The sequence below is a fragment of the Scleropages formosus genome, chromosome 17, assembly GCF_900964775.1.
Source record: "Scleropages formosus chromosome 17, fSclFor1.1, whole genome shotgun sequence".
Classification (NCBI taxonomy): Eukaryota; Metazoa; Chordata; class Actinopteri; order Osteoglossiformes; family Osteoglossidae; genus Scleropages; species Scleropages formosus.
Genome location: NC_041822.1, coordinates 5669322 through 5688725, shown reverse-complemented (window position 1 = coordinate 5688725; position 19404 = coordinate 5669322). Strand labels below are relative to the sequence as shown.

Sequence of the window (19404 nt, the reverse complement as noted above, 5' to 3'; positions counted from 1 at the left end):
GTTGATTAATTTGTTGTTAATGACAGCCTGATCACACACCTTCACACACACTCACACACAGACACATCCTCCTTCCTCCCTCTCTCACATATCACTCACGCCCCCCCCCCCCCCCCCCCCTTTCTTTCTCTCTCTCTCTCTCTCGCTCTCTCTCAGTTTCTTACTGATTCATTCACTCAAACTCAACACAAACTCTGAAAGATAGTGGGAAGAAAATCGAAAGCAAACCAAAAAAAAAAAAGTCTTACTTTGCAGTAGACCTCCTTTTGGTCGCAGAAAACTCCAAACTACCCTAGACGTCTTTCAGTGAAACGTCCCAAGTCTCGAAAGCGGCCACAAAAAGCGAAACAAGTCGTATTAATGAATGAATGTATTTTTCCAGGCCGCCCCGTATAGCCCAAAAGCTTGGAGTGGAGCGCAGTGCAGATTGAGACATATCGAGTTCCCTTTAAAGGGATCATTTCATGTGGGAGGTTGGACACAAAGTTTGGACCCGTGACTGGCATTCCGGAGAGACATGCATATTTTAAAATAACAAAGCAGGAGAGAAAGGGGGCTTCGGGAGGGCGCAGGGGAAAAAAAAAAAAAAAAAAAAACTTGGAAATAAGTTGCGAACTGATGAACAGCTGTCTGCTTTGGACAAATTAAACATTTTTGGCGTCAGTACATTCAGTTGTTGTTTTTTGTTTTTTCTTAGATTTTTTTTTTTTTTTTTTTTACAAGGACCAACAGGTCATTAAAAAAAAAACACAATTTTGTGATGCAGAAAATATATTAAAAAAAAAAAAAAAAAAATCTAACCTAGATTTTTCTAGAATGACCCTGGTTTTGCTTTTTTTAAACTCTTATGTCTTTACCGTTATCTTTATGAATTATGATATTGAAGAATGGCAGGATGGAGGATTTCCACTGCGGGACACACTGAGGTCTCAGGAGGCTCGTCTCTCCCCCAGCGCTCGCGTTTCTTAGCCCAGTTGCACTCGCACACGATTCACCATGAGCCGAGGTGTATTCAGTGTATTCAGGGTAACTAAGGCTAGTGTAAGAACAGCCTGTGTCAATGGCAAAACTAGTCAGCAGTGTGGTGGTAACAGAGTACCCATATGAGTAAATTAATGTAAAATGTTTGCACTCTGACAAGAACAGCACATGTCATTGCATATAAAAAGGCAAGGAGACAGAGCAGAGACTCGGTGCTTCTTAGTAACTTGTTTCTTTTTAGCCCAAGAGTGGCCTTTTCTCATTGGAAAGTGTGTGTGTCTCCAGCGCTTTGAAATGTATTGCAATGGCAATGAGGATTTATTGAATGCGTTGTGTAGTATATGCAATGTGCACGAAATGAATACGTGTATAAAAAGCACAGTGTGAAATGCATAATGTGACATATGCAAAGGGTATAGTGTAGTAAAGGCATAGTGTAAAGAGTGCAAAGCGGTGTAAATACACGGCACAGTTGAAAGCCCACTGTAGTAAATGCATAGTGTGGAGGTAGATATCTCTGTTAGTTGTCAGTATGGGTACATGAGTAAGGAATGCTAATTCGGGAAAGCAAGGCTACCACCCCCCCCTCCCCAACCACCACCATCACCCCCCCGGCTGCTCCCTCTCCCTCTTTCCCCCTTTTATGGGAGCAGGGAGCAGAGGGAATCGATAACTGACCCGATGGTTTGGCCAATGCTTTATTTATCTGGCCGAGCAATGATATTATCAGCCTTGAACGTTATATACAGCAAACGTCTTCCTAAATCAACACAAAGGGAACGCTTACACAGCGATCTGTGCTGTCGCTAACCTCTTGTCCACCCCCACCCCCACCATGTCTCTCTCTCGCTCTCTCTCTCTCTCTCTCTCTCTCTCTCTCTCTCTCTCTCTCTCTCTCTCTCTCTCTCTCTCTCTCTCACACACACACACACACACACACACACACACACACACACACACACACACACACACACACGCGCACAGAAGGTGAAGATGGACAAACTGACACATCGCGATCTCTCGCACACACTGAACGACGCAGAGCTTCGTCGGAATCATTTCGGATAATGCTATAGTGTTCCGCTCATAAAGTGTGTTGGATTTTCTCTTACATGGTTTAAGCTGGTAAATGGTTAGGGTTGTGGAAAAACGACAGGACGGTATCGTGAAATAAAGCGATGTCATGTGACTTTAGGTCTGGCGGCGTTTCACTTCCAAACCAAAGTGTCCAGGTATGTAGTGAAAAGAAAAGTTCCTTTTAAAAATCACGTGTAGACATACATACATCCCACAGCAAACCCTCCTCCTTTCTTAAGAGGTTCCTAAAGATTTGGGCCGCGGGTTTGTCTTCATCAAGGAAACCAAGTGGCACCGAACTACAGTAAATTACAGGGAATTACATTTAAAAAGAATCATGTTCGTGCTCATAACTCAAACTGCCTTCTGCTATCTTCATGTTATACAACAGTTGTATCGTTGACATGAAGTTTACACAATTAATTTTCTTTGTTTGTAACATCCAAACATGCTATGTTGGATATTTTTGAATGTACTAAATTACACCTGAAATCAGGCTGCGGTTATTATCTTCCAGCAGACAATGCAGTGACACGTAGAGGCTCAACCTGGGATATAATTTAAAGTCCCCGCTTATGAAATAATAATGTCAGTGACAACTGGCTCAAAGACACACAAACCCGAATTGTCGTGAATTTCCCCAAGAAAACCAACTATTTTCGAGGGACTTCGCGTTTAGCTGGATAAATGAAATACGGAACAATATGAAAGTACGAACACTCATTGTATTGTACCCTCATTAAACAACAGTGAGGCGAAAAGTGCTGAAACAAAGGCAGCAAAGTACAAAAGTAGGGCGTGAAGTTAAAGGGTAAGAAAGACACACACATCGCTCCCAGAACGCACCCAAACGCCTAGTGCCGGAAAATATCTCGCTGCATCTATTTAAATGCAATTATTTTATGTGCATTCGTTTCCAAGTATTTTCATTTTACATTTTTCTTTAAAGCATATGATGTTAGACGGGCAAAAGTAAGCAATAACGAGTGTGACAGTGTCACCAGCGACAAGCGACACAAGAAAATTTTCATTTTTACTGCAGGAAGCACCTGTGTAATTTACCCGAACTCTTCATGAAAGAGACGAAACTATTAATAAGATCAAAAAATTAAGAGGCTCCAAAAAGAACACATGGTGGGAAAACATCTTACAGTGCTCATGCATTATGGCAAGTTATTGCTCTGCTAATAAAAAACACATGATAGATACATGAATCCTCTTTCGAAACACTGGTATCTCGCCCGTTCAGGAAAAAAAGGAGGAAACGTGGTCTGCCAAACATAAACACGAGAAATCCCCAGGGAGTCGAAATTCTTCGTGCAAAAATGAGTTTAGTTGTGTTTAAAACGGATATTGTATGTGCGCAGGTCAGAATATAACTTGAAGAACTGCGTATTAAATTGTAAATCCACCGTTTTATTTTACGCAATCACACTAAAGGTCAGAGCATAAATGATACAACGATGAATGAAATCTTCATTCTAAACGTTTTCGCACTTAATTCTCTTTTTAACACATTGTCACCATTGTGTATGCTGTTGCAACAGTAATTTCGATGCTTTTTAATGGCATTATGCTTTAATAGTCGTACGATAAAAATGATAACGGCATCACTAGGAGAATTAAGACGAAAAAATAGTTTGTAATCCACCTAACAAATACCTAAATGCAATGCGGAATACTGTACATTGAAATAATATTTTCCACAGCGGTGTTGGATCTCGATATAACGCATGTATTTCATGAACCTAATAGGCATCCATCGCATACATTTCCCGCCTGCGTTATGAGGGCAGTTTTAAATACAGGTAAAATTAAAACAGGCCGCAAAACCCTTTTCAGTAATGTCAATATGACATTTGTCATTTTCATAATACTAGGAAGTTATTTAATAAAACAAACAAAGTTCAGTATTTGGTGACAAAATATGTTTTAGTATAGCTATGTTATAATGATATAAGGTAATACCTGCTACACATACACATGTATAAATACGCACAAGTTGAAATGAAATAGGTAAATGAGTAAGAAATAGAGTAGTGTATGGCGCAAGGTGCTGCAGAAAGAAGAGTAAATGCGATATTCAGCCAACACACCACTGTCCGAAACTGAGGTTCAGTGTTAACACCTTTCAGTCGATACCGGATCAACTGGGGAACAATTTCTTGTATCTCGCTTCTTTTTCTCGAGCTTACTCTGGTACAGCTGCCTAGGATGAGTTAGGACAACCCTAAGCGGTGTAAAAAAGCGAAAATAATGTTAAAGTGCATTATTTTACCCAAACGCACACCTTGCTGCTGCTTGCTGCGTGATGTCAGCGATCTCACAATAAATGATAGAACAAATAAGCAATTGTGCAAACAAGTAGGACTGTAAGTGGAGTAAGACGGTGAATCCCGCATAACTTTAATGAGATTTCTTCCTCCACTGACTTCACATTGTTCGTATACGTGGATGTGTCACTAATCCTTAAAAGGCACCGCATCCACTGTTCACGCGTACCACGCGCCGCCGAATGCATTCGATATATTGACGCGCGCGCGCACACACACACACACACACACACACACACACACACACACACACACACACACCTAGACACGCACTAATTTCAGGCAAGTTAGTGGTAGAGGAATCCCGCGACGCTAACGCCGATGCCACATTGAAACAATAGCACTGTTATACTGTAACAATTATCGCGGATTAGTGGCTGTTCATCGCCCGCTCATTTAAATCGTGGCCCTTGTAAAGGAGGTGGAAGGAAAGATCAATAAATATTCCATGATATTGTTCTTTCTCCCAGAGCTGTCGGGGAAAATTTGAAATATTACGGTTAAACTTCGGTGACTGGCACTGATGGCTCGTACACAAGTTTTATTTGATCTCCGTGTGAAACCAAACCCCTCAAATGGTTGTATTCCTACGAGAGCAAGTGTGTCATCCATCGTCTATTGATGTACACTGTAGGGTAACTCGCAGCAGAGTGGAAATGGTGCTCCGAGGAGTGTTTGTTTGCAGGATTCCCCTCGCCACTTCAGAGACATGTCATCTACAGCAGCACACGAAAGTTCTTGAGAGCAATTCATAGTTGCCTACATGTTTTTAATAGTACAGTGTCACCATCACACAACTCTTCACCAAGCGACCCTTCTGCAAAAAAAGCTGCATTGTGGAATCAGCAAATCGAGGCAACAGCCAATAAAATGCAAGAAACAGTGGGAATTTCAGGACGAAACAAACAAAATGTATTTGAAACGATATATTAAAAGTGCTTTGTTTTCTCTTTTCGTCTTTTTTGTTACCGATGATCGAACTCCAAACACACTCATGATGAAGGAAAGTTTCACGCGTGGTTCTTTTCTTTCAAAGTCCATGGAGTTTAGTTCGCAGAGCTTCGCGTCCGTGGGGATCTTGAAAAAAGTTCAACCATCAGCGGTAATATTGTCATAGCGATTAGACAGTTTCTTATGTCTAAATTCCTTTATTTTTCTGCTTTTTAAATTCTCACTTCAATTTTAATTCTTGGAGAACATAGCTTGGACAACATATATCGCACTCATTATAAGAAGCAAAAGGTTATATAAAAATTATTAGTATAGAATCACAGAGACCTGGTTTAGAACCAGAAAAAAATACAAAACAGATACAGAGACACAGGACATTTCTTATAATTGCTTGGAAACATTATTTTCCTGCTAAGTCTTGATTCTTTTTTTTTTACTGCGCATACGATGTTTTTCATTTTATTTGTAATTTTTTTTTTTATTTTTTTTTAATTTTTTTTTTTTTACAAAATGGAAAATAAAGACTAGTAATTTACAAAGTAAGGAGTAGTTCTTGCAGACGAGAGTGGATTGACACAAGAGCAAGTCCAGTTCTTTAGGTTCTGTACATGATGTATTCCATTTCATTCCACTCCATTCCATTTCATTCCAGTCCTCAAAGTTCTGCCTCGCTGGGTTTTCTGAACCCACATTCTGTATAGAGAGAGAGTCTTCTCGTTCCACTTGCTGTATTTCGGGTCCTTTTCTTTCTCCTCTTTTTTGGATCATTGGATGGACATGTAAGGCCAGTTGAAGCTGCTCCCGGATAACAACATATCCCTGATGAGGGTTTCAATGGGAGTTTTACCTACCAAGCGCACGAAGAAGAGCTGCTCGATGACGGATGAAGACACGGTGCGGAGGGAGGGCAGGCGCAGCAAGAGCTTCCCGAAGCGGCTCGGCTGGTTCGGGTACTGGCTCCTCACGTACTCCTCCAGGGCGCACTGGGACTTCTCCTGCAGGCTCTCGATGTGAGCCGCGTCCGACAGGCCGCAGGCGTCTGGGCAGCCGGAAGAGAACAACAAAAGCGAACGTGGTTATCGCCGCTGCACGAGCGCCCACCATGCGAGCAAAAACTAAGAAGAGAACAAACCGGAGCGACACGACAGACAGAAAGACGGACGGACGGACAGACAGACAAGCATCTTCACAGTCGGGCTGACGCGTCACCGCATAAAGACGCACGTCAAGTAAATATTAAGTGCACTATTCATTTCGATGGATTATTATTATTATTATTATTAAAAGTGCTTCCCGCGTGGCGCCCACTGCAACGAGAGGACAAACCAGCCAATCAAAATAAAGGATATGCGGCCGCGAACGGGTTAAAAGAACGAAAGGTGCTCGCGCTGCGCTCTGCCTCAAAAGTCCTAAAAGAAAGACGAGTTCTTATTTTTGCTCTCATTTTTTAGCACTCATCTCAAACATAATCTGAATACAAAGAGAGTCGCTAAACAGTAAATGCTGTTAACAAGGGTTGTTTTTCTACTGTCGGCTATTTTTTTTTTTTTAAATCTAGTTCCAAAAGCACATTTTTACATTTTGTTTATGCGTTGCAAATGTATTACGACGTTGTGTGTCAGCAGTGACAAATACGAAAAGCGAACCATTACAAAAACAAAGGTATGTTTATATTTCAATGCAAAGATGTATTGCATGTATATATAATAAGAATTTCTTAAACTTTCGGCTGCATTATTATTGCATCTTTGGCCCTGGAAAAAAAAATGCTGCAAATACATTTTCCCACTGAAGGCAATAATATATAATTACTATAATATAATTTAATCTAATATATGCACTTTGAGTTCGGCCGCGAGCTGCCATCGCAGCGAACGCGAAGGCGCACATGAGAGAAGCGCGTCGAGGCGAAGGCCTACACCGCCAACGCGTTAGTGCAGCGACTCTCTGGGCCACATAGCTGCATTTCTAAATCGGTACAATATATTAAACATTAGACAATGGGCACTAAAAGCCTTTTAGACAGATCTTTATTTCTCAGGGTTATAATTCACTACAGCCAGACACAGTAACCTTATGAACTTGCGAACTCAGTTGGGGCCGAGCTAAAATCTCAGTGATTTACAATGACCTTAAACTAAGGGAGGCAGCCAGAGTATATAGAACACAGAGCCTTTCGAGTTAACAATTACAGCATCTCTAAAATCCGACACACTTTGTGAGCAAACTTGCAGGACCATAAGCACCAATACAGAACAACAACAGAATCAAAACATTATTTTTCCTGACTGACAGTGTGTAAAAAAGGTTCCCCAAGGCGACACCTTCCACCAATAGCCTAAATCTGATGCTGTGTATCAGAAGCTAAAGTTGCGCGTTAAAATAACAGCAGCAATAATAATAATAATAATAATAATAACACAGCGCTGAAATGATAAATTAAGGAGGTGCATGAACCGTTTGTGCCTTCAGTGTTACTATATTATAGAAGTATCTGCACTGTATTGCTGAAGTTGTACGTCCATCCAAAACTAATGCTGACAGGATTTGCTCGAAAGTATATCGCAAAAAATAGTGGCTCATCAAACTCCATACTGAGATAGTATCGCCACACGGCCACTGAAGAGGCGCTGCAGCCTTTCCTCCTTTTCATAATAATATACATTTCTCAACACTAAATGTTTTATAGCCATGATCCTGCAATTTCTGCACTCTGCTTCCAAAAAGTGCCGTTTTATAGAACCATCACTTCGCCAATTAAAAATGAATAATGTTTCGCTGTACATCACGAGTGATTTACGAAGCGAAGTTCAGGTAAGAGCCTTAGAGCAGAGTCCATCCAGAATATAAAGATGGGTCGGGCCATCCTTCCCAAGAAAGAGATTACTGAAATTTCTTAAAAAATACATTTAAAAAAAAAAAAAAGTGTACGAATCATTGTGCCACGAGGTTGTCGAAGCAGGAAAACAGCGATAAAGCCTGAAAAAGTTAAGTAAAAGGAAAAAAAAATGTGCTCGGACACATAAAAGCGCATCTGTATGGAATGTGGTGCGCAAACATACAAAAAAAGCAGAAATGAAAAATGATACAACCTCATGTCAACTGCCCATTCAATAACATCATAACACTTTTTTTGGAGGGGGGGGGGGAGAATAGCGTGTCTCCATTATTTTATAAAACGCGGCGATTTTAATACAAATATTTCCGTGCACGTCAGATATGTTACATAATTACTGAAAAGAGGTTTCCTTTTGATGTGCTCTTCACAGGGTTGGTACAGGGTAAGTAAAGTGAGCTCTGTCTGTGTCACACTTGTTAACTTTGGGGTTTACGAGGTGTGCAAGGCCTACTTGCCGACACTACACGACGACCGAAACACCGCTCGAACACACACCCACACACACGCGCGCATCATAGATGTTCGAAAGCACAACTTCCCCAACTCTGGCCATCCATCATGACACAGCACTTGGAATTTAAGAAGCGTGCTGAACAAACCACGTAATGCCACACTTAAAAAAAAAAAAAAAAAAAAAAAGAAAATACAATAAAATAAAAAAAAAAGAAACGTGCACGCGCACCCCGGCTCAGAAACTCTTTGCTAAATGCAGAATACTTTGAAAATGTTTCCAGTATTGACGAATATACGTGGATATGAGTCGTGCCGTGACCACTTTTAAAGTAAGGCCTGTTATTGAACGAGTAGAGCCTACATCATGGACATGGAGCGACTGGGTAGATAGATGTTTCGAAAAACGTTATTTTTTTTCTCCAACACACACCCGGGCCGGGCGTCCAAAACACAGCAAACCTGGAAGAACTGAGCAATGTTTCCAAATCAAATCGCAGCGCAATAAAATTCCGGATCACTACTAATTTGGCCATTTTTCTTTTTGTCCAAGTAGTTTTTCTCATCAATGGAAAAAAAGCGATAAAGAGGAGGATGAGGAGGAGAAGAGAGGCGTTGCGCGCACAGGACCCTCTGCAGGACCAGTTCAAGGTCCCCTGTCCCGTGTTTCACTCACTCACTCACACACACACACACACTTAAAAGCAATAAATCGTGGCGCACACGCGCTGTTACTGTTTACTTCATCGTGGATGAGTTGCATCAAATTAAATAATTTGCAACAGGCACCATTTTCTTAGAAGGCACATTCACTCACTGTTTGTTTATCATCATCATCACAGGAGTTTTGCTCCTCTGACTTATTTATGTCCCCGGGCCCTCCCTTGTTGGCGACACGCACGAGGCCCGCGCGTCCCTCCCGCACGCCTCGACACGCGTGTTTCCCTCGATCTCCCTCCGCGCAACAACAGGCCCCGCTCGCGGCCTCGGGGAAGCAGCACTCACCTGATGTGAAGAGCACGATCGCCTTGATGCAGCTGTACTCTGCCGAGTCCACGTGCAGCGCCTTGAGCTTCTCCACCTGCTCCTGGAAGATGCGAATGTGATCCATGAAAGCCACGACCCGGTCCGCGGACATCGGGGAGGCGTGGAGGCCGGCGGCGGCCAGCAGCGGGGCCACGTGCAGCGGCATGGAGCACTGGGCCGCGTTGAGCACAAACAACTCGCTCCAAGTGAGCCTGAGAAGAGACACCTGGTCTGTGATCTGCAGGTCGGGAAAGAAAGGGATGTTCCTGGCCCATTCCACCGCGCTGAAGAGCAAGCGGGCCGCCAGTTCGCAGATGTTCTCGATGCCCATGATGTTGTTGGGCTGCATGCACTGGCTGCCGTATCGGGACGTGGGGTACGGTTCGGCCCGCAGCAACAACGAGATGTATCCGGACAGATAGCAGTGGCCGTTCAGGGGATCCCCGTTCGTCAGCGCGTACTGGCCCGGGTTCGGTTGGGTTGGAGGCATTCGTCCTCGCTGAACCGCTGACGAAAAGAAAGAGAAGGAGAGGAAATGTGCATCCAGGGCTGATAAACAAACACGAGAGAGAGGTGCAGCAGCGGCAGCGGCAGCGGCAGCAGCAGCAGCAGCGCAGAGCCCACGGTTTACTCGGGAGCACTGGGCCGAGTGGCACATGGCGTGTGTCGCGTGTGTCTGTGTCTGCGTGTGTGTTTTTTCCCCCCCTCGCATCCCTGCGCGCACACATGAAATCACTGCTGCATTTAGCAATCTGTACATTGGCGATGCCTTCTTTTGTTTATACATGATATGCACGAGTCGGAATTATTATGAGGAGCCAGCGAGCGAGGCTTTAGTGCGGACAGCTTTTTTGTCACCGATTCTATTCAAGTTCCCATCAGTGCAACGTGTCACTCCTGCAGTGTTTACCTGCCTGTGTGTGTGTGTGTGTGTGTGTGTGTGTGTGTGTGTGTATGTGTGTGCGCGCGCGCTCCTGCATGCAGAGAAACGCTCGTGGGTACGCCTGTTTCTTCCGACACACACACTCGCCAGCAACGCATGTGATGAGAGCAAAAGCAAATGATAATATATATAGTTACATTCAAATACCAACATAACTAGTGGTAGAAAACAGAGAGAACCGACGAGTGAAATAATCCAGATTACAGTAAAAACTGGTAACAACGTGGCTGCTGCTAAGCACAGGATTCGTGCTTTAAAAAAAAAAGAACCGAACCGTAATGCACTTTTGTGCCTTTCACTCCACACAATCCTCAAGGCAAAGCTGCACGACATAAAAAAACAAGTATTCCACTATTACTGGTTAATTCTGGAAGGAGCACCGAACCCAGTGTCAGCCTCAAGTGAACCTCCAAACATTATTTGTTTGCAACATTATTATTACTACGTCCCTCACCCTCCGTGCTTTTCATTTCCCTCACCTGCTGCACTCTATTTTCAGCAAAAACAATTCATATAATTCAGATATTATGTCTCTAATACGAGTTCACACTGAATATTAGTGCTGCTTATAAAATATTGCATATATAGTCGCGGCTATCATATGAATAAAAGCCCAATTTAAGTTTTGCGTGATGGAACCATCTAAATTATAAATGACCACGGAAGGCCCCACGCAGAGGACATGTTCTCCTTATCACACACCGCGCGACACACTGAAAATGTGTGTAACAGTTATATTCGGTACTGTACGTGTGTGTGTGTGCGCGTGCAAAGAAAGACAACATACGATACGATACGAAACACACCCACTGACCTTCTTTCAACGCACGTCCCACTGTGCCATTTTAAATATAACAAAAAATGCGCTGAAACTAAACTGGTGTGTACAGTGCAGGACGAAGCACAAAACAGGACGCTCGTTTCAGCGTCGCCGAAAAGTTTTCTCAATAATAATCCGAATGGCGGCGCGCGGTTGTGGCGGGGCACGAACGCGAGCAACTACGAGTACAAGCCCGTGTTTAGAGGCGCGCAGAAAGAAGAACGGCAAATAAAACGCGTTGGTTTGCTCGTGTTCACGCGCTGGCGCGCGCGCGCACACACACACGCACACACACACACAGCACACGCACACACGCCCGCACGCGCGCACACACACACACACACATGTGCATCCTCATCCGATCGGCGCACGCGGCGGCCGGGCGCGAGCCCGAGCCCGAGCCCGAGGGAGAGAGTGTGTGCGAGGTGGCGGCGCTGCCCCGGAGCAGTATTCACCTTCGCGCCGCATGCCCACTTTCAAGCACTTCTTGAGGCGGCAGTACTGACACTGATTGCGGTGGTGCTGGTCGATGGGACAGTTCCTGTTGGCACGACATGTATACGTTAGGTTCCTCCGGACACTCCTCTTGAAGAAACTTTTGCATCCCTCGCAGGTGAACTGACCGTAGTGCTTCCCGCTGGACTTGTCCCCGCACACCACGCACTCGATATGCTGCTGGTTCTGCGCGGAGTTCTGTCCCTGTCCCTTGTCCCCCGCGGTCCCCGGCGTCGAAGGGGGTCCCGGCTGGCTGGGGGTCTGCGGGGTGTGCGGGGCCGCCGACGCCGCCTGCTGTTGGTCCCTCGCCGGCTGAGCTGCTGGGTTAGGGCCGCTCGGAGTTCCTCCGGCCACGTCCTCCTGCGGATCTCGCCAGACGCTAACTACCATTGCCATATCTCGGGCCCGGAAAGTGCTGTGGAGCGAGCTGATCGCTGGGACGGTTCGAGGAGCGAAAGCACGGCGCGCAAATAAAATGAAACAAAAATAAAATTTAAAAAAAAAAAAATGAAGAGGGGAGGAGGTAAAAAAAAAAAAAAAAAACAAGCGAGGGGCTCTTTCAGGCACTCGCGCGTTCAATGTCAAATCTCAGCGGGCGGGCGGACGGGCAGGCAGGCGGGCGGGCGGTCGGGCGGTCGCGCAGGACGGAGCGGGGCGCCGCGGACGATCGATACATTCAGAGCGCCGAGCGCGGCGGACGGGACCCGATCAGGATGTGCAGGAGTCGGGAGGCCAGTTCCAAGGTACACTGCAGTCAGCCATTCAGGAAGCCCAAGCTCGGAGGAGAAACGGCGAAGGAGGGATGATGAGCAAAAATGCACACAAATCTGTGTTGAAAAAACAAAAATAGCCAGCGAGGAGGCAGGAGAGCGTTCGAGCGGAGCTGCAGAAATAATAAAACAATATAAGGAACGGGCGATCCGGAGTGCAGCGTGAAATAATCCCCCTTCTTTTTTCCTCTTCCTTTCCTCCCTTTTTACTCCTGTCCTCACGAGTGGGAGAGCGCAAAAAACTGAAGAGCACAATTGTATATCTAATATTTTTTAAATAAAACTCATCGGGACCAACCAAAAAAAAAAAAAAAAAGGGAAAAAAAAAAAAAAAAAAAAAAAAAAAAACCACTGACACGCAAAAAATAAAGCCCAGCAAAAAACACACGTCGCCGAAGTGCCCTCGTAGTTTCACCTCTCCGGCAGGAATGGAGTGAAAGAGAATAGATAAAAAGAAGAAGAAGAAGAAGAAGGAGAAGGAAGAAAAAAAACAACTAATAGAATATGCAAGGAGGAGAGAGACCCAGAATGAATGCGTTTGAACGGGAAGAGCAGCAGAGCAATGTTTCCGAACCGGGGATCTGCGCGAATGTCTGTATATAGTGAACTTTGACACTACTATTGAAACTGACACGTTTCTATGGAGATCGCTGCGCCTTATATGGTGCTCGTGTCAAGGAGCCAAGAGAGGGGCTGCTGGCGACTGATAATCAAAGGCGACTGACTGGTCAGAGCCCCGCGTCGAGGGGGGGAGCGCGGAGGACGGCGCGCGGAGGTTAGCCAAGCCTCCCTCTCTCCATTGGTTAGACTCCCCGATACCTTACTGATGCAGGGGGGTGGGGGTGAACTGGAGGAAGCGGGGGGGGGTTGGTGGTGGCGCTGGTGGTGGGGGGGGATTGACAATTTACATGGAGCTCGCCCTGCGCCCGCTATTTACTTTGAAAACCTGATTAGCATGGGTCGCCTATTGTCACAAAAAGAGGAAGAAACCTCGGAGAGAATGGCCGAGGGCGTGCGCCGCTAAAACGCGGGCGAGCTCGACGCACGTGAAACACGGCGACGTTCGGAGGTAAAACCAAAAGAGTCCTCGGTGTCCCTCAAAGTTTACGGCCGGTTCGTCTGTAACTACAAGCTATTCCTTTGGATAACGCGCGAGAAATGTTCGTTTTGTGTGTGATTCGCAGCACGTTCTGCGTCTGAACCGGCGTGTCTCCCCGTCACATGAATCCGCGCTCGATCGTATGTGGCAAGTATCTGAAAACTACCTCGACGGAGACTCACACGCCGACATTTTACGCGGCATTCGTAAATGGGTGCGTATTTTTTTAAGAAATTCTAATGACAATATTTCCAATTTTCGCGTGAAGTTGTTAAATCGTTTTACGAAACCGGCTGTAATGTAATGAGAGGAAAGCTTCGGATTCTCAGACTGGAAATGTCTGGATCGCACTGCCACCTAGCGGACAGTGCGGAAGTGCAGGAGAGGGTACGGGGAGCGCTGCATCGCCCACCGCCTTCAAACAGGCACTTGTCATACAGTCCAACAGTTTCCACTTGTACTACCACCACCATTATTAATTATTATTCTTATCATTATTGTTAGAATTATTATTATACGAATACATGCGTTCTAAAACAGCACGACTCAAAGTGCATTAACTGGATTGCATAATAATGCAGCAAAAATAGAAAATGCAGGCGAAATCACACATTCTCATTTTTCCCAACTTCCAAATTTAAGTTTGAAAGCATCTGCACAACTATCACCGCGTTCTTGGCGAAATGTGTGCTGTCCGTGCGGTCAGTACTTTGCAGTACTTGTGCAGCTCATCTGTGTTTAAACAGCTCAGGTTAAGCAGCGCGATGGGATGGGGCGCAAATGTCCAGGAGCTCAAAGCCTGCGTGTAAATGCAGTGGTGGGTGTTTTTCTTTTTTTTTTTTTTTTTATTACTACAACAGTTCCTCACCCAAGTCGCTCCAAATGCTCTCTCCGCGCTCATGTCTTCTGCTTTTTGTCCCCCCCCCCCCCCACCCTAAAAAAAGGTGAAACGAATAAGATTAAAGGCGACAAAAGGAAAGTTCTGTAAGTGTATCATGGAGATTTCACTGCGCGCATCGTGGAGGCTGAGAGAGGGAGAGAGACGAGAGAGGGGGGACGGCGAATGGGAGCGGAGCGGAGCGGAGGGGAGACGAGGCGAGACGAGACCAGACGAGCCTCTGCAGGAAACAACGGGCACAAACGGGGGAAAGTGGACAGCGCGGGCGGCGCTCAGTGCAGCAGCACCGGGAGATGAGCGCCGAAGCGCCGGAGCGCCGAAGGACGAGCGCAGAAGAACCTGCGACGACACACACACACACACACACACACACACACACACTTACGTCCACGAGGCAAGTAGAGCTTCTCTTTTGTGCTGCACGCGACGGTGCGCGGCAGCTCTTCTCTCTCTGCATGACGTGTGTCCGTGTAAGCATGCTTTGCAAAACTATTATGATTATTACGACTGTTATTATTACGGGCGTTTAATAGGCTTTGCTTGTCAACCCGAAGGCTCCTCCGCTCCGAAGTGTCGCAGAGAGTTCATTAAGAGTCATTACTGGAGCGCTCCAGTGTAGGAGGTGAAAAGCCCCCTTTCCTTCCCAAATAATGTGGATGTTCTCACCTGCTCCAGCCTGTTTGTGGTTTGATCACGTAATGAGAAGATCGATAGGAGCCTGTTTGTCTAAGAGATAGTGTCAACGGATTAAAAGGACTGTTACACCATCGACTCTGCCCATGCAGCTCCACAGGCGCACAGGGATTTTTTTTTGGGAAAGCAGTCAGTGCGTTAGTTTAAATGTCTTCTGTGCGCATCGACGCCGGCATTAAAATAATACTCACACATAAATGCAGGACATTCTACTGTGTCCACGCAAATTTGAGGGTAAGAGCAAACACGGCAGACGCGTGTGTCACAAACCCTATGCTGGGCGAGCTGACAGTGTCTGGATGTGTTCGAGTGAACCCAACTTTAGTCTTTTTCTTTTGTCTTTTTTTGCCCGAAACTTATTTCCATCCGTTAAAGACGCTCAGGAAAACGCAACGATAACAATAAAAAAAAAAAAAAAACACACGATCACCCGCCCCCCCCCAACATTTTACATAAACCACGTTATAATCGCAGTTGCCACTTTGAGATCTTTGTAGCAAATGGAAGGAAACGAACGAAGCCCTTAAATTATTCATTAATATCCCACACGTGATTTCGTCACTTCTTCGCACCGTTTTTATGCGACATCTCCATTATGCGGCGATATCAAAAGAATATTCAAAGACGTGATAATGCGACACTAACTTCATATAAGTTATGTCTTTTAATGCGTGCGTGCCTGCAATTTTGTACTTAATGTTTGCATGCTTAATATTAACACCACACAAAATTAAAATATATCTAGAGGCGAGCGATCATTTACAGTGAAATGAACTTATGTGTTTTGTACCTTTTTTTTTCATAGTACTTTAAAGGCCCCCCGTCGAGCCACCTGAGTAAACAGGATTCCGTTTTCAGTGTTGTACGACGGGGTGGTAAAATGGCCCGGACGCCCAGTTTTTACACTCCCTCGTGCCTGCCACTTTCAGCTCGCGCACAATTTGTAATCATGTGCGGGAGCGTCGAATGTGCGCGTTTACCGCCCTGTGCCACACTGTGCCTTTACCTGTGCGCCAAGGAAACACCTTCCCGGGAAAGAGGTCTGCGCGCTGCTTGGGGCCTTGCGTTTTTCAGCAGACTGAGTACGATTAGTGAATTAAGAGAGAATGCAAAAACGATCCCCCTACTAATTGCTAAACTGTTATAATAATTCTACCCAAAGGAACGGAGCCAAAGCCCGCCTCATCTCATGTATGCCCTGTCTGTTGTTGGCGCAGGTAAAGTGAGGGGCCGCGCTGTGGTAAACCGAAAACACCGGTGTGTGTGATTCACGAACAATGAATGAACGAGACTAATTGCAGCCGATAGTGTGTGAGCTCGCGGTGACAGTTGCGGTTGAGCGTCGCGAGGGCCGCCGAGCATCGTGTGTGGGACGTGGTCGGATTGTGCGCGCGAAGCACAGGCGAAGCACAGCCGAAGCACAGCCGAAGCACACTTGCAACTGGACAGATGCAACAAGACGATGAGCTGTGCTCCAAAGTGTGCAGCGGAGTTGCACGGTGCGAAAGCGACGGGCAGGAGGAAGGCTGTGCTGCGCTGTGCTGCGCTGTGCTGCGCTGTGCTGCGCTGTGCTGCGCTGTGCTGCGCTGTGCTGCGCTGTGCTCCTGGCTTCGCTCTCTCAGTTTAGGACGTTTTGTTTCTTGTCCCCGTGCTTTTGAGTCCCAGCAAGTTGAAAGAGAGGAGGGGGGTCTTTTGTCTGACCTGATCCCTGGCCATTCGGGGCTCACACTGGTGTGAATGGGACGAGAAGGTCACTTGAAATCGCCTTTCATCCGCTGCCATTTTTCAATGGATCACCAGCTTTCAATAGACATAATCTAATCGCCCTTAATGGAAAGGCTAAACGTGAGAAATGAGGGAAATATCTTGAACATAAAACCGCACCGCATACATATTTCTCTATCCAGGCACCATCGGCAGCAGTGCCAAGTTATACGCGCTTTCAAAGTGATGGACACGTCATAAAGGGCCGTTTAGCTCCGTTTAACGCGGTTCATTTCAAATTAAAGCCGGACATTGTGATGAGAATAAAATAAAAATAATTTGTAAAAAAAAAAAAGAGAAGCTGTTTTCCATCTACATTAGAGACTGTTGTCAAGTAATATACCTGACACTTTTTGTGAGGTTCTAAATAATAGGGCAATAAAAAACAACATTAGTAATGGTTATTGGTTAAAAAAAATAAAAAAAAAAGCGGAATAAGCCACCTTAATAATAATAAACGGGAAGCTGTATGAAAGCAATTTATGAACATTTGGCTCAATTTGCGCGCTGAAAAACTTTTTTCCCCCACTTAAATATTTATTTAATGCGCTCAGTAGAAAAGCGACAGGTATGGAAGCAGTTGTACCGAAACACGCACACATTTCTGCGTAATCACGTTCTACGAGCCCCCGATTAACCGCATTTAACGGAAACCTCGCATGGGATGTGATGAGATGAGAAGATCTGATGGAAAAGGGGGCTCTTTTCCAGACTCGGCCGCGAAGGAAGAGGCGACCGGTGCGTCTTCCTCCACTTTTGCGCGCAGCCAGGGCGGCAGGCCCGTCAGTGCGGAGCGCGTTACTCTCCTACGTCTCTACTCCCGCGCTCAGTGAACACGGTCTGCACTCAGCCAGTGCTTCCACTGCCTCTCAATGACTCTCATTTTACACTGTCGGTAATGTGTTTATAGCTAACAAAACTATCACCCTTTTAGTGGATATTCCCTAATTAGCTGGGATGGCCTCGGAGACACACATCATAAATCCTTTACAGCTGGAACAGTAGGGCCTCACTGTGTGATGCGCCTGTGCACTTCTTTATTCATCTACCGCACACACACACACACACACACACACACACACACACACGCGCGCACGCACGCGCACGCGCGCGCACCACCACAAAAAAGTGCGCACACGGTTTCGTGCCCAAGTTGTTTGATAGAGCGTCGGCAACATAAAATCATGTAACTGATCGCAGGCAACATAATACGAAATGTGAATAAATAAACACAGGGTAAAGTGGCGCGTTCAAAAGGGCAGCTCCGCGTAAGAAATTGTGTCACGTAATAAAAATGATAAAGGAGAAAGCAGTAAATAGAACATTAACTCGTACAATCATGTGAAAACTTATTCACCGTGATCCTGATGGGTGAAAAATAGGGAAATAGTATAAGTAACAATGATCCCAAGTAAAGCGTACGATGAATTGGTGTAATTTTACTGTACTCGAGTACCTGTATTTGAAAATATTGCCGGTTTCTTTGATATAAAATTAAAGTTCGTCCTTATGTTTTGAGACAATTTGAAAATTCAAAAATTGTGAATTAATTGACTAAATATCCGAAAACGTTCTTGAACCTAAGGTGACTTCATTGCCCGAAAGAGACACAAATTTAAGGGAACTGCTGAAATAATATACATTTAAATTAAATTCAGACCAGCACTTTAAACAGTTTGATGGCGCTTTATTATAAAACGTACAGATTCCGCGCGTTTTGCGCTCCCTAATTTACACACGCGGTCGTTACGCGAAAGGACAAATAAGTATATTTTCCTAAAATGTGTCAATGAGTAACTTTTAAAATAGCAGCCAAAATAGAAAGACAAGTGAGGAAAATAAGACTCAACGGAAGTGTATTTAATAAGGCCGTTTAGTGGGATATTCGGCATTTATTAGGGGGGGGGGGAGAAAAAAAAAAAAAAAGACTGCAGCGTTGTTTTCCCCGTAAAGAAGCAGCGCGCATTTCTTTTGTTGTGGTTATAAATGAGTAAATTCACGTCTCGTCGCCGTAATTGTTCCCCTAAATCAACACACGGCGGGGGTTTAATTGGGAATCTCTGTCGAACCGGCGTCCAGGAGCACGAGGCGGCTGTAGAGGACAATGACATCTGCTCATAATTCACTGTTTCCTACACATTCACCGAAAGGATCATAGACTGAAAACACACACACACACACACACACACACACACGCACACTTAG

The 19404-nt window shown here is 45.2% G+C and overlaps 1 protein-coding gene and 1 long non-coding RNA gene across 5 annotated transcripts; one reads left to right on the top strand and one right to left on the bottom strand.

The window, feature by feature from the left end:
- Positions 1-4701: 4701 nt before the first annotated feature.
- On the bottom strand, positions 4702-13500 carry nr2f1a (nuclear receptor subfamily 2, group F, member 1a). Of its 4 annotated transcripts, XM_029259544.1 has the most exons (4): positions 12104-12176; positions 11936-12021; positions 9697-10224; positions 4704-6381 (listed from the first exon to the last, which is right to left on the bottom strand). In XM_029259544.1, exons 2-4 carry the CDS (start codon positions 11946-11948, stop codon positions 6107-6109), a joined length of 816 nt encoding a protein of 271 aa, XP_029115377.1. In that variant the 5' UTR covers positions 11949-12021; positions 12104-12176; the 3' UTR covers positions 4704-6106. The 4 variants fall into 4 exon arrangements, with proteins under 4 accessions (XP_029115378.1, XP_029115377.1, XP_029115376.1 ...); XM_029259545.1 differs by lacking the exons at positions 11936-12021; positions 12104-12176 and adding an exon at positions 11475-11799 and having other exon boundaries at positions 4702-6381; XM_029259543.1 differs by having other exon boundaries at positions 9697-10221; positions 11936-13500.
- A 144-nt stretch (positions 13501-13644) lies between these two features.
- On the top strand, positions 13645-17611 carry LOC114912473 (uncharacterized). The gene is made up of 3 exons (XR_003798292.1): positions 13645-13814; positions 13930-14661; positions 14789-17611. It is a non-coding gene; the product is annotated as an uncharacterized LOC114912473 (long non-coding RNA).
- The last annotated feature ends 1793 nt before the right edge of the window (positions 17612-19404 follow it).

Coding starts and splice junctions, on each gene's coding strand:
- nr2f1a (XM_029259542.1), bottom strand. CDS start 12,371: ATGGCAATGGTAGTTAGCGTCTGGCGAGATCCGCAGGAGGACGTGGCC. Junction 10,225..11,935: donor AGTGGGCATGCGGCGCGAAG/GTGAATACTGCT, acceptor TCTTTTCGTCAG/CGGTTCAGCGAGGACGAATG. Junction 6,382..9,696: donor GATCGTGCTCTTCACATCAG/GTGAGTGCTGCT, acceptor CCGGCTGCCCAG/ACGCCTGCGGCCTGTCGGAC.